At 40.9% G+C, this 14,057-nt stretch overlaps 1 protein-coding gene across 1 annotated transcript; it reads right to left on the bottom strand.

Moving 5' to 3' along the window:
- Window positions 1-7,436: 7,436 nt before the first annotated feature.
- On the bottom strand, window positions 7,437-11,312 carry has1 (hyaluronan synthase 1). The gene is made up of 5 exons (XM_080501241.1): window positions 11,260-11,312; window positions 9,611-10,312; window positions 9,286-9,511; window positions 9,007-9,139; window positions 7,437-8,893 (listed from the first exon to the last, which is right to left on the bottom strand). The coding sequence occupies exons 2-5, from the start codon at window positions 10,304-10,306 to the stop codon at window positions 8,218-8,220; spliced, it is 1,731 nt and encodes a 576-aa protein (XP_080357367.1). The 5' UTR covers window positions 10,307-10,312; window positions 11,260-11,312; the 3' UTR covers window positions 7,437-8,217.
- Between the last annotated feature and the right edge of the window lie 2,745 nt (window positions 11,313-14,057).

Below are 14,057 nucleotides of genomic sequence, written 5' to 3'. Positions count from 1 at the left end.
CACAGCAGCGTCCGTTGGTCGACACAAAGAGACTGGCGTCTGCGAGCGGCGACACACATCAAAGATCCCTGCAAAGCCGCGTGATGAAAGTTCACTGTTGATTAAAAATCCCGGGCCGTGGCTGCGTGGCTGCTTTACAAAGCTTGAAGTCTCCAGTCTCACACCAAACCTTCAAAATTGTTGGTCTCAATGAGTCACGTTTGACGAAATCAACCTAGAATCTCTGGAGTCAGCCTTCATTTGGGAGCGACAGCTTTTCACTTTGGTTTCTGGTGGCGCACAGTGTTGATCAAGTTACTTTGAAATAGTAATTAGTAGTTACTGATTACTGAGCACGTCCCCAAGAAAGTAATCCAGTTACTTTAGTGATTACTTGTTCTCAAAAGTAAGTTTGGTAAGGCAGTAACGTGGCCTTCTTGCGTGAAAGTCACTGTAAGCTAATTACTATTTTTACAAAAGTAATCCCTTACTTTACTCGTTACTTGAAAAACTTAATTGAATTCCAGTGTGTTGGCTCTTGATCTTGAGTGTGAGGAACCTGGATTCAGATCTGAACTCTGTGGAACTCAGATCATCCTGATTGGATCTTTCACGGTCTTATGATGCTTACAAAGCATCGCAGGAACATTTTGAACAACTTCAATGAATGATTAATATGGATGTTCATATATTTTAATAAGATAGGCCCAAAAAAGCCTAAAAACTTCACAAGTCAAAATCCCAAAAGGAAATGAGTCTCTGTGTCAGGGAGCGTTGAAAGAGGAACCAATGAAGCAATACTTTTCTTTAGTTTTTTCAAAGGAAAACAGAAAAAGAAAAAAACTTAAAGGATCAAAACTCTGAGAACTATGGGGTCAAAGCAGGACCAGTGTTTCCACGGTAACCTTGAAAACTTACTGACTGAGTTACTTTACTGACTACTTGTTTTTAAAAGCAACTAAATTAGATTACAAATAACTTTTTATTTACTTTCAACAGCTACTGACAACATGCCCCCCTCCATCTCAACATGAAAATGACAACCGGTTTTACCAAAAACTCAGTTCTGATCCCTGCCCGGCCTCCTGCTGATACATATCTAACCTTTGACCTTCATTCTTTGTCGTATTTCTATCGGACTCTTTGCGATTTTTTCTGATTGCTGGTTTAGAACTAGTCACTCGTTAGAGTACTCGTTACTGACAGAAGTGGTCATGACAGAGTAACGCATTATCAATTAACACGTTCCCGGCGCCACTGTGCAGGACAACACTTAGAAACTATAAGAACATGAAGATTTCTGAAACACAATCCCCGGGATGCCGGGATTGCCCAGACATGGGTGGAGACAAGGCAAACAAGGGCAGAGTCGCAACACACAAGAGATGAGGGGAGAGGAAGTACAAACACACACCCACTCACCAGACGTAGAATGTAAAAGCAGTCATGAATAAAACACATCAATTTGAATGCATAAGATTTGTAGAACAAAACACAGGAACACAGAACAAGAAAAGAAAGGGAACCTCAAACTAGGATATGACATAAAATAAAATAACATTTTCGAAACACATTTTGGTGCTCCATGCGCCGCAGAATTCATAGAGTTACTATTTGGGAAGATTTCTCCGTTCACAGACGGCTGCGGTTTTGAACAACTTCCAATTTTCTTCCATGAAGTCAGAAGTTTGTATGTTCTTCCTACGAAAGCATAAATAACTGTCTCATATCATTGTTGGAGAGCATATGAGGATATTTAACCGCCCTGCCTGGAGTAAAAAGCGTGGTCATCATTTTTGTAGTGGCATCAGGAAATCGGCTGACCAGAGGAGAAACAATCCAGCAGAGGAATCTAAAGAAATGACATTTGTTTCTGAAGATAAAAGTATGAGACCACGTATTCATTACGGTTAATTCGTGATTCTGTAGTAATGACTCGTCCATAACACAATCCACAGTTCCAAATTAATTATATGACTTGACGTGCCACGCCGTGGGTCAAACGAGTTTCATCTACAGTAGAAAGACGATACGATGGAAAAAAAAAAAAAAAGAGGAAAAGGTTAGAAAAAGAAAATGTGGTAATAACTAAAATATCAGCTGTGCTCATTTTCTTGTTTCCATGAGTCATGTCTGTTCACGTGCCTGTGAGCTGCTGTGGATGTCGACAAAGTATACATCACAAATACGTTGCACGGCTCAGCAATTTGGAAAAGAAATCGTTTCAGAATCTTCTCTCACCCTAAATATTCAATGGGCCTAAATCACGCGGATGCTCCTTTTCTGTGCCTTCGATAGTTTATGTTTTTTACAAGCTGGATGAGGAGGACCAAACAGCGCCAAAGTGTCAAAAAAAAAGAAAAGAAAAGAAAAGATTTTCACCTATAAAGCACAACAAGCTAAAGAAGAAAAGAGACTTCTCTGATGAACGTCTGTTGTAATTTTCTCACAATGAGTGTTGTCTTATTGGCGGGGGAAACACAATGCAGCGGCAGACGGGGATCTCGGAGCCTTATAAAGCCCTTGTGGAGTAACTAAATATAGTCAGACATGACTCAACACTCATCTTGTCATTTCATGGGCAAATTGCTCGTATTTTTTCCTCTGAGTTGTGCGGTTGCTATGGGAACCCATGATGCATTGTGACAAAGCTCACTATCCAAAATTTGATGAATGTGAAAGATTATCTTGTGTAGATGTTTTTGTTTCATTACTTTTTTTTTTTTTTGTAAAGAGAACACTTTTGGGTTTTCTTAGTCATTCTCGCTGTGTGGTGAGTTGTGCCTCTGGTTTCTGGAGTCTGTACCATATTCCTCTCATTCAAACCCTGAACCTATTTCATTATGTCACAGGTTGGGAGCGAGGAGTGGCCTGGCGTTAAAGACACCCTGTGCGAAACATTCCTTCAGTAGAGATTATTATTTTTCTTTCTTGTGTCGATAAAAGACATAAATTCCTCTGGTTTGTTAGCAATGTTTGATCATTTCACAGTAATTTGTCCTTAAACAAACACTTAGAGGCAATAATTGCTTGTAGATCCAATTTGTCACGACTCAAAGTCACATCAATAATACTTCAAAAACACAGTTTGTACACAAAGCATTATATTCTGAGAGCTCATTTTACTCAAGTTGACCTTTGGCATGTATGTATGTCACAGTGTGGATTATCCTGCTCTGCGTTGCCTCCTCGGCCTTCTGCACCTGAGCCCAGCGAGGAATGATCTGATTCCAATGAAGAAAAATATCAGTATGATGCATGTTTATTTGTGATAGGGGTTTTTTTTTTGTTTTGTTTGTTTTTTCCCCCCTTCAATTTGTGGTTTTCGTGACTCTCATGGATGCAGTAAATTACCCCCTGCGCAGGACTCACTTCATCACTTCATTGTGGGTCTATTTCGTAATACCATGGAGACTATAAGACAGTGTTGGATTGCTTTTTTGGAAAATGGCCCTTGTCGTGACGTTGCAGTTCGTGGCAGTATGAAACCTTAAACCGTCACCTTCTCTGTGACTTGAGAAAGTTGGGAAAAGTGTTGGTTGTGATAACGATTCATTGGTATGCTTCCACACACTATGCCTTTTTTTTTTTTGCGCAGTTTCCAGTAAATGACGGCAGCTGCGCTTGTGTGAGTGTGCATACTGCAGCTGACCCTGAGGTTGCCGATGAAAGCCCCGTCTACAGATGTGGGGAACACCCTCAGTTTAATTTGTCCGAGTCCCGTCGGCCCAAAATAAGTCAATGATCTAACAGAGTTGTCCATTCTTATTCTCTTTTTATTGGTCCGTTTTCTCACCACTGCTCCTCGTGGATTTCTCTCTGTCTTTGCAGTACAGAAAAACAAAGGACTAGAAGGCGAATAAAATACAGACCATAAATTCAAATGTGGAAAATACTGAACTGCCGACGAAAACCGCAACCAGCCACGGATGTTGTTTAATCATGTAACCGTTATTATTACTCTCATGAAGTAATCATTTCATGTAGTAATCACCAACTTCTGTCCTGCTTTTTTAAATTGAAGTTTCAATCAGGACTGAATCTGATGCCGGCTGACTTTGTGGGAACACAGGAAACAACCTGGACAGGTCTTAATCTAAAACAGCTTTTCTCGACACATCTTGTATGACGGTTTTTTTTTACATGGAACCGCCAGGCTGGTTTTGACGTCACACGCGCCACCGTATTTCAGGAATACATTTCATCTGGACTGTAAACGTGACGGAACACTGATTCTTCTTGTTCTTCCCATACGTGCAACCCACCATGTGCGCCTGCTGATGTCAGGGACCAGACTGGGTGGGGGAGAACGAGTTAATTGAACACAGACATGTAGGGAAGTGATGTTTGGCTTCGTCATACTGTTGGTACACTCCTAAGGTTTTCTTCCTTCTTTTCCTTTGCTTGACTCATTACGTTCTCGCCGCACAGATACAGACTTCCTGTAGTAAATCACCTCACATCTTCTGGATTTCACTTATCTGAAGGCGACACGGCCGGAGCGATGAGAAACACCAGACCCCTTTACTCATGTGAGAAAGTATTCTCATTCACCCAAACACTGTTTGAACTGTTATCGGCGGTCCTGACGCACGGACAGATAGTGTCTCCCGTGTGGTGTCAGGAGCGTTTCCTGACCTTCAGAGTATCTTGTGGTCCTCTACAATAATGTGCAGCTGCAAAGTCTTGGGTGTCAGGATAGACAACAGTGTGAAAGGCAAAGATGAAGACAAGCGAGAGCATTTTAGGTCAATGTTGAGAGTTACAGTGGCTTAAAAAAAAAAAATCAACAGATTAATATCAAGCAGTTTTACGCAGTTGACATTATTTCCCAGGAAGTGGGGAGGAAGGTTTCCTATGACGCCAGTACCCCCCATGTTTTTCTCATTATTTCAACGTGTGATTTCGCCTCCAAGGAGCTCAATAGCATTTTCAGCCTGGCTCCCATTGTTCAGTTCTTCTCAAAACCTCACATAACCTTACAGTGATCAGAAAGAAGAAAAAAACAGCAACCCTGTGTTTGAAATCCAATCTGTACACAACTAACAAACCAGAAAACAATACTAGATTGTCAATGATTGAATTCTGATACTTTATTCATGTTTCATTCAGCTGAATTGTTAAGAGTTGGTGTTTTCCGTTGGGCAACATACTGATAGAGTGAAAAAAAAACCTAGATATTTTGACACATTTTTGACTCGACAAGAGGAGCTGAGAAAGCAGCTTTTTCTATTGCCAAATTTCCCATTTTATTTCATACTCTTTCCTACCAATTGCTTATCAGTCGGTTTGTGGCAACTGGTTTGCGGCAGCACGACTCCCCCACATCTTCATCGGGAGTCATGAAATACAAAGCAGGGAGGATCACGTGGAGGGGATCCACAATCCAGCACTTCATTGCATTGTTCTTCACAAATTCATCCCAAGACCACTCATAATAGTAAAGTCAAAAACTGCAAACTTTATGGCTTATATGGAATCTTCATGGTCGGCAGGTTTTTAAATGCTTTTAGGGTGGAGCCTCGGTTTACAGCTTATTAAATGGCTGTTAAAGTGCCGAGGAGGGACCACCTGTTTTAAACTGTGAAGAAATGTCTATTGAGTTTTTATTCTGTAAAAAAACAAACAAACAACAACAACACTGGCCTGTCCATCAGAGAAAGCTGTTGCTATGTCAAAATATATTACTGTGCGCAAGTGCTGTGCCAGTGTCATGTTTGCTCTTAACTGTTTACAGGCAAACATCATAAAAGTTGTCACTCTATTGAAAGCAGATACCACATTGATGCAAAGTCATTGTCCAAGTCATGCCATTATCACGGCATCTACAAACACAAGTAAAAGAGCAAAGCAACAAACACAAGATGTAGAGACACAGTGGTCTTTTCCTTGGCTAGAGCTTCTCAAGGAAGAACAGAGATGAAGTACAAGCGTCTGATGAGGTTTGATGAATAAATATGTGAAACTGTTGGAGGAAAGGAACAGTCCAACTTGTTATCAGAGTGAATTTCAAAATCTCACACATAACACTTCAGATCAGGTACCAAGTCCCTTATAGGGGTGGCCCTCCTTTCAACAATTTCTTTTTAAATCCAAATTCTTTTGTTTAATTTGTTTTATAGTTCTGTGAGAAAATGGCCACGAAATACAAGATGTTGTATTCACATGTCTATAACTTATTGGATTATCCAAACAACCACCAAAAACAATAAATAAAGTATTACTATGCCTTGATGCTAAATTTGTTATAAAGAAGAAGAAGAAGAAGAAGAAGAAGAAGAAGAAAATGACCCCCCCAAAAAATGATCAGCCCAACTATTACTCATTTCTACATTTCGACTACATAAACAAAAAAATGCTTAATTATTATACAAAAAGAGAAGTGGACCCAGTATAGAACCATGAGGTTCAACATGAACTGTTACCTTGAACTGCCTCTGGTTTTTAAAAAAAACCCTTTGGGTGATAATATTGGAATGGTCATGGTAGAAACATACCTGGACTGAGCCACAGACGCCCAACAACTGATCACATAAATTCTAACAACATAATGACACATAGCGTAGTGTTATTGGATAACGATCAAGCCAAGCGCTAAGAGCTACAAGCTAATGGTTCAAAATTGCAAACTCATTCTTCACGTAAAGACTTACATAAGACGCACATAACTTCTGACATGGCGGACCTCCTGTTGGCAGCTTTACAAATAGTTCATTTGCAAAGGGAGTAACTCATCTTACATGATATTTACTATTTTGAAATCAGAAGAAACTTAACATACTTTTTATTCAACTATAACAATATGTTGGACACGCAATAAGATAAATGTGAATACAGTGAGAAAACAATTCTGTATTTATTATTTTGTATTGAGAAATGGGTCCTTTTAAATGAGTTGTAGCGATATTTTGTATTTTTTATATTTTATTTTTGAAAGTGTTTAGATATTGTGGAGAGTGAAAGGAGTTCCTTTGATTTTACAATTGTTTTTGAACAATAATATACACGGTAATTAATTTACAGCTGTTTAATCCTCCATTACATGGTAATGGATCTTTGCAGATTTATTGTAATGGCAATTATATAGATGGAATCAATCATTAAACAAGGGCTTCTGTGACTATTTGCACAATTTGTATTTGTGCCTTTCCCCACTAAATTCCTCCTAAACTTCAGTATGACAAAAACAGTCCTGCACTATGGATATGCAAGTATTGAATCCTGCTACAATATCTTTTCTTATGATTTACCATGCAGGATTTGGTCTCAAAACACATGTTCCTTTGCCACACTTTCTTTTCTCATTCATCATGTTGTTGAGTTGCATTTTTGTCTGTATTAATGACTATTACAGCATCAATTTACCAATCTTTTTCATTGATTTCTATGAATATTATTATTTAAATTCACACAAAACAGACTTGTTTATACTAGAAAAATACTTTATTTTCTTCCCCACAGACATTCCCCAAAACTATTCACATTTTCAAGACATTTCCAGCCACAGCAACACACACAGAAAATAGATAAATGCATATGTTGTAAATTTTGTTGTTATTCACATAATAAAAGTGCATTAAACAAACAAACTTCACATATCAAGAGTATTTACAGCAACTATGTAAATATGCAATATTTCATGAAAAAGTCCTTATTGTTAAATGTTTTACTTCAGTTTTGTCATAAACAGACAATATTTTGTTCTGCTTGTCCATGTTTCCTGCTGTACCGTCGTTTCAAGTAAGTTGGTAACGCAACAGAGTGCTGTTCAGGATCCAGTGCAACAACAACAGCAACAACATAAAAAAAAAAAATCTTCAATCTATAGATATTGTGATCAGAATACCACAGATCATGAAGACAGATGCAATGAAGAGGCAGTCTCTTCATCACTGTCTCATTAAAAAAAAAAACTAAATCAAAAATTACAAATAAACTCATACATTGTAAAAATTACATGAGCCCCAAAAGCTCTCAGTGCAGTTTCATTTCAAAGTGCAACTTCACCTCCAAATGAATATATCAGTTATATTTTTGGTAGCAAAGGCCTTGTCTCATTTAAAATATGACCTATTTCTTACTTCTTACTTGAATTGAATTGTTTGGTTTTGTTTGTTTACCATCTGTATGAAATGCAGCTGTACCTTGGTAATCACGGGACAAAATAAATAAATGAAACAATCTAAATGCATTTAAATAAAGGTTAGAATGTGAATAAATTACCTTCCATTTTAAAACTTACACATTCAACGTGTAACTCTGCTTACGTCTCTTACAAGCCCCACGAAACCAGACGCAGTAGAGGGTGATCATAAACAGCCAGTAGCTCACGTAGGCCGCGGAGCCAAATATGAGAAACCTCGTCTCCATCTTCTTGGCTGGGGTTGACCAGTCCTTTTGACTCTCCTCGTAGATTGTACGACAGAGCCCGCCTAATAAAATGGCTCCCCACACGGACAGCGGGAGCAGGGGCATGTAGTTACCGACGACCTTACGCCTGCCCGATGTCCCCCAGCTGCTTTTGTTCATTGTCAGAATGGCAAAGTACTTGGCGGGCAGCAGGCTGGTCATGTACAGGGCCGAGTACAGGGACATGAACACCATCACCATGTCCATGCGCAGGATGCAGGCGTAGGCCGCTTTGATCAGCCCGATGAGCTGGATGCAGCACAGGACCCAGAGGATGTCCCACAACGAGCCGGTCCAAAACAGCTGGATGATGGTGGCGGTGACGAAGAAAGGGAAGATGCCTGAGACGATGGCCTCGTAGGTCATCCACAGGTGGTGCTTGTGCCACCACATCGCGTTGTACAGCCACTCGCGGAAGTAGGATTTAGTCCAGCGGGTCTGCTGGTTGAGCCAGCGAAGGAACTGAGCAGGCGTTTCCGTGTAGCACTTTGATCTGGCCGTGTATCTAAAGTGAAGGACACCAGGGAGATGTTTTGTGTTTAACACCGACTAACATTCTGTGAGGCTTATTGCGTCCGAAGTAACAATAACGCTGAGTGACACTTTAGTCTGACATACTTTGTGGCGTAGCCCATGCTCAGCATACGGTTGGTGAGATGTCTGTCGTCTCCAAATGTGCAGTGAGTTCCCAAAAACATCTGGTTGTACCAAGACTCCAGGAACTGCTGAAGGATGTCATTCCTGTACAGACCTTCAGGGAGAAAAAAAAACAAACAAAACGTATGCTCTTAAAATGTTACAAGCTATAGGAAACATTAATACATCTAAGCTTTGATTAAAAACTGCATACTCATTGTATATTGTGGGGGGGAAAAAAAACACAAAGTTATTACTTACCCAAAGGACCACTGATGCAGGAAACACAGTCGAAGAAGGACTGGCAGGACCTCTCGATGTTGAAGGCCATCCAGTACCTGAGACTGCTCATGAAGCTGATGTAAGAGTCTTTGAGGTTGAGGATCATCACATCGCCCCCCACTGCACCATATTTAGGGTTACTCTGCAGCACCTTGCACAGTTCCGCAGTGGCCATTGTGTCCAGCTTCGTGTCTGAATCACACACCTATAGACAGAGAAAATAAAAAAAGAATAATCTTGAATATGTTTTTTTGTTTTTTTTAACAACCTAATGAAAAGAAATACTTTGTGATGAAGTGCATACCTGGATATAGTCAACTGTAGGCCCCAGTGCTTTGAATGCGGTGTACATCACCTCCCGCTTGCCTCCCCACTGCTGCATGATGCACACGCACCTCTTGGTTTGGATCAGGTGCTCGACTTCTTTTCGCTGTGGGTCGTCCTCCATTACATAATAAGCGTCTCCTTCTGGACCGACTTCTACTCCCAGTTTCTCTTTGCTTTGTCCCTGTTTGGGATCCCACGTATGGTAATTGTTCTTCCACACAAAACAGCCCGGATCCTGGTCTGCAAACACTTCTTTAAACATGTCCATCATATACTGGTCGTCAGGCGAGTTCCCATCGATCACCATGATGATGCGCAGCAGTTCAGGGGGGTATTTGAGGGCCCTAATGGAGTTGAGGCACTCTCTGAGATAGGTCGGGTCCTCCTGGTACGCAGAAATAGTGAAGCCAATGGTTTTGGTGAAGGCGCAGGGCTCTGTGCGGGCTTTCATTCGCCGGTGCTCGATGAAGGCGAAGAAGCTCTGGACCAACACGTGGAGTGAGAGCAGGAGTCCATAAAAGCCGAACGAGATGATTCCGTACATGGACGTTGCCAGCTGGAAGCCATCAACGTAGGCCCACACCATCACACCCAGGACCAACAGAGCGAAGAGGAAAGTGAAGATGGCACGCAGTGTCGAGCCCAGCTTCTTCAACAACGGCTTCAGCTCCATTGTTTTCTTATCCAACAGACACAGAGACATTACAGTTTACTAAACAGGCTTTCAGATTGTAGCAGCTCGAGATTATAAAAGTTACGGGTGGTTTAAGATTAGAACATCAGTTCATTAACCTGAATTTGTTGGAAGCTGTTCTAGCAACTTGCCCATCCTACGCCTGCAGTTTATCTCTCAGTATAGCTTCTAAAATAGTAAAGGGGTGAGGGGGGGATCCTCCTATATGCATGCAGTCATACTAAAACCACTTGCAGACACTCAAGCTTGGAAATAACAGGGGTGTTAAAAGAAATTAGTTGTTTTATTGTCTGTGTGGAAAGCTTGTTAACAGGATGCAACTTGGAAAGTAAAACAGCTCACAAGTGCTTTAGGTTTCACTATACTGTTTTTAAAGTCCCAAGTAACAATGCTGTTAATTCAAAACGACTGTTTACTGACAACTGGAAGAAAAGCACATGTAACAGGTATAGATATACATATTAGTAACTGACACAGTGGATCCCAACCACTAATTTGTCCTGAATCTGTGGCAATTTCACATCATCAAAATGATTTACATTGTATTTGATATTTCATCATGCCTTAAATATTTAAATACTTCATGTTGCCTACAATATTAAAGTAAAGTACATAAAAAGTAACAAAACAGGGTTATTTAGCAATGAAATGTCGTATTTGATTAATGTCTAAAGTAATGAAAACAGATTAATATGTAGCCAAATCAATCAGGAATCATATTGTAAATAACTCTGGGATATATTCATTTTATTTTTAAACAATATAATCTCTCCATAATATAACACAGTATAAAAAGATTTAGTTGTTTTTAATCACTGTTCAATTATTGATTGAAAAAGCACACACACTAATCAAATCACTGCGCTGAACAAAATACATGTTTGCGTCAATTAAACAGCAACAAAACAAAAGACATTTTAATGAACCCCTACCTGATGTCAGGCTTTCCTGTCTTCGCCCGTGGCACCTTGGAGTGAAGTTTGTTGGCTTTGCTGGACATAAGGTGGAAGATGGGTGGAAGCCACGTGCGCGCCTTTATATATAAAATGTGCGGACCGTGAAGAGTGCGCGCCCCCACTGACTCAGCCGTGCGTCAGGAGGAAGGCGGTGGTCCTTCTGGCTGAGGACTTGAGTGTGTACGACTGCTTTGTTGTTTTTTTTCTTCTTTGCCATGGAGATGTTTAGTCTGTCGCCTACTGTAAAGAAAGAAGTGCCCCAAACTCTTCAATGCTGGAGTTTGGAGAAGTGTGATGGAGCGGGATGCTGGAAGCCCAGGGCCGCTTCCAGAGAACTTTGAATGTGGGGCACAAGGGGTACCACGAGTCACACAGAGCCGGTAGGGAATGAAATACATTAGTAAACACAATTTTTTTAAATATTTGACTACAAATGGAAGGACTTTTTTTCCCCCAATAAGATAATTCATGATTGTATCTTCCTATCATTAAACATAGAGAGGTTACATCGTGCCCTGCTTTACGCCCATGTTATCCGGTTTCCTCTCACAGTCCCTGCATATTCGAGGCTATTTGGTTTAAATATCTGTTAAATGTTTGCCCTGCCTTCACTCATAGTCAGATGATTTCAGCTTCCCGTGACTCTGTGGTGGATTAAAGTTGCAGCTCGGTATATATTTGTGAACATATAGTGTCAACATGTGGTCTGAGAATATTGGTTAGATTATTGAAGGTTCTGAAACTAAATGGGATGTGGCCACATAACAGAATGTCCACCGATGCTTAGGAGAGAAAAGATCATTCCTGGAGCAGCAGCTTCTTTGGCTGCAATCGAAGCGAGAACTCAAGTAAGATACTGCCCTCTTCTGGTGGTTTGTTTAAAGTGCACAAGCTATATTAATAACTTCTTTTTTTTTTTTTTAAATCGAAGGAATTGACCGTGAGGAAGGAAAGCAGAACCTGAGATGATGGAGAAAAGTCCAATCTTGCCTGTGTTTTCCTGCCAATTTGTAGCTTCAGAGGGAAATGGCTCTGGTTCACTTCACTGGTGCCACTGTCCTGGACTCAACCATGATTACATCCCTGAAGAGTTACTTTACAGGGAAATTTGTTGACCGCTCCATGAGGGTCCACACCCTAAGCCACTGGAGCTGGCCCGAGCTGTCAGCACACTTCATGTCGGACCCAAATAGAAGCCACCAGGAAGCTGATGTCATGTGCAGAGAGAGGCCATGTGTGTGTGAGCTGGTGGATGGCCCTGCCTTACTGATGTGTTTTTATGTGTGGGTTTTCTCTGTACGTTTCCAATCGTCGACATGAAAACGGGGTCCAGGGGATCATTCTGTTGAATTGATTCAGACACCATGGCCTGATAAATGATTAATACATCAAGAAGAATCCTTTTTTTGTTGTTGTTGGCTATTTGTATTTAGTTACTCTGCTCTGTGAAGCTTGTGTTCACCTTCTATTGTTTTATTTACATGAGAAGACAACATTTAAAATGCAGCTTTCTTCTGTCATGCGCTGGCTAATCGGTACACTTACACAAACTTGAACTGCACACAGTGACCACATCAAGCATCAAGAACATGCACTCTGCAGAAAGAGGACGAGACCTCTGCCAACATGCCGGAACATCTAAGTAGCTCGTAAACATAATTTGTAGAATACCAGAGGATGCAAAACTATAGAGTGTTACCAGAATCAGTATTTTATCCAAAATCGCGTATTTAGGGACAAGCCGTGTGCAGCCTCTGGCAAACACTACAGAGATTAGAGCTATTTATTCTACAAGTCCTCGTAAACCTCGTCAGGCCCTGGTCTTTATGTGGCAGTCAAGCAAAGCGCCTGGTGACTGACTCATCTGGTCCTGCACCACACCCAAGCCACCAAAAATCCACTTAAATCATTTTTTTTAGGACTTGTTCTGATCAAGTCTTCCCATGTGCTCACCTGGTGCTGTGTGATTAGCAGTGTGCACTGTGTCAGTTTGTGGGTCATGTGCTCACCTGTTTCGGGTGGCGACATTAACTTCCAGGCTGGACCAAAACACCATAATGTCTTGTATTTTCAGTAAACTATAGATGAAAAAGCAGCCCCAGTCTGCAGTAAATACCATATTTGTAGCAACACTGCACAATCACTGATTATGGAGTATCAGCAGAGTGTGCTACGGGCTTTGCAGTTTCAACCCACAGAGAGCAGTGTGGCGGCATGTGTAGCCTTTTGTGATTTACTGTTGGCTGACTGTAAATGTCGGGTTTGTCCCTCAAATACTGATGCATCCGCGAGCATGAAAGCTACCTGCCCATTCATTGTGGAGTCACTCTGAGTAAGATCTTGTAGCTTCAAATGTCGGGACGGCACAGAAGATAGATCTACCACATGACATATCATCCTCCCAAATACTTGCCAATTTGATTTACACCCATGACAACTCAGGCTATGAATTATACACAAGTGGCTTTTGAGAGCGTATACTGATGATACACTTGTCTCAGACACTCGTTTAGCAAAATTGCTATCTGTCGGTTGTGTCACGGTAACGTCTTGGAGTAAATTTCCGCATTTTGCAAAAAAATACTCCCTGCACTGCGTGGGAGAGTGTGCGGAGCCAGGCGGATGAGTTATTTCTCCACCAAGGGGGGTTACGTATTCAGATACTTCAAATGATGCACTGATTGACACGTATGAACCACACACACACTGCGCATAATACATCAGGCAACCAATTTTATTGGTGTCAAATGTAAATCCTGAGACATCTTCACTAT

The sequence above is a fragment of the Blennius ocellaris genome, assembly GCF_963422515.1.
Source record: "Blennius ocellaris genome assembly, chromosome: 8".
Taxonomy (NCBI): domain Eukaryota; kingdom Metazoa; phylum Chordata; class Actinopteri; order Blenniiformes; family Blenniidae; genus Blennius; species Blennius ocellaris.
This window is presented reverse-complemented; position numbering and strand designations above follow the sequence as displayed.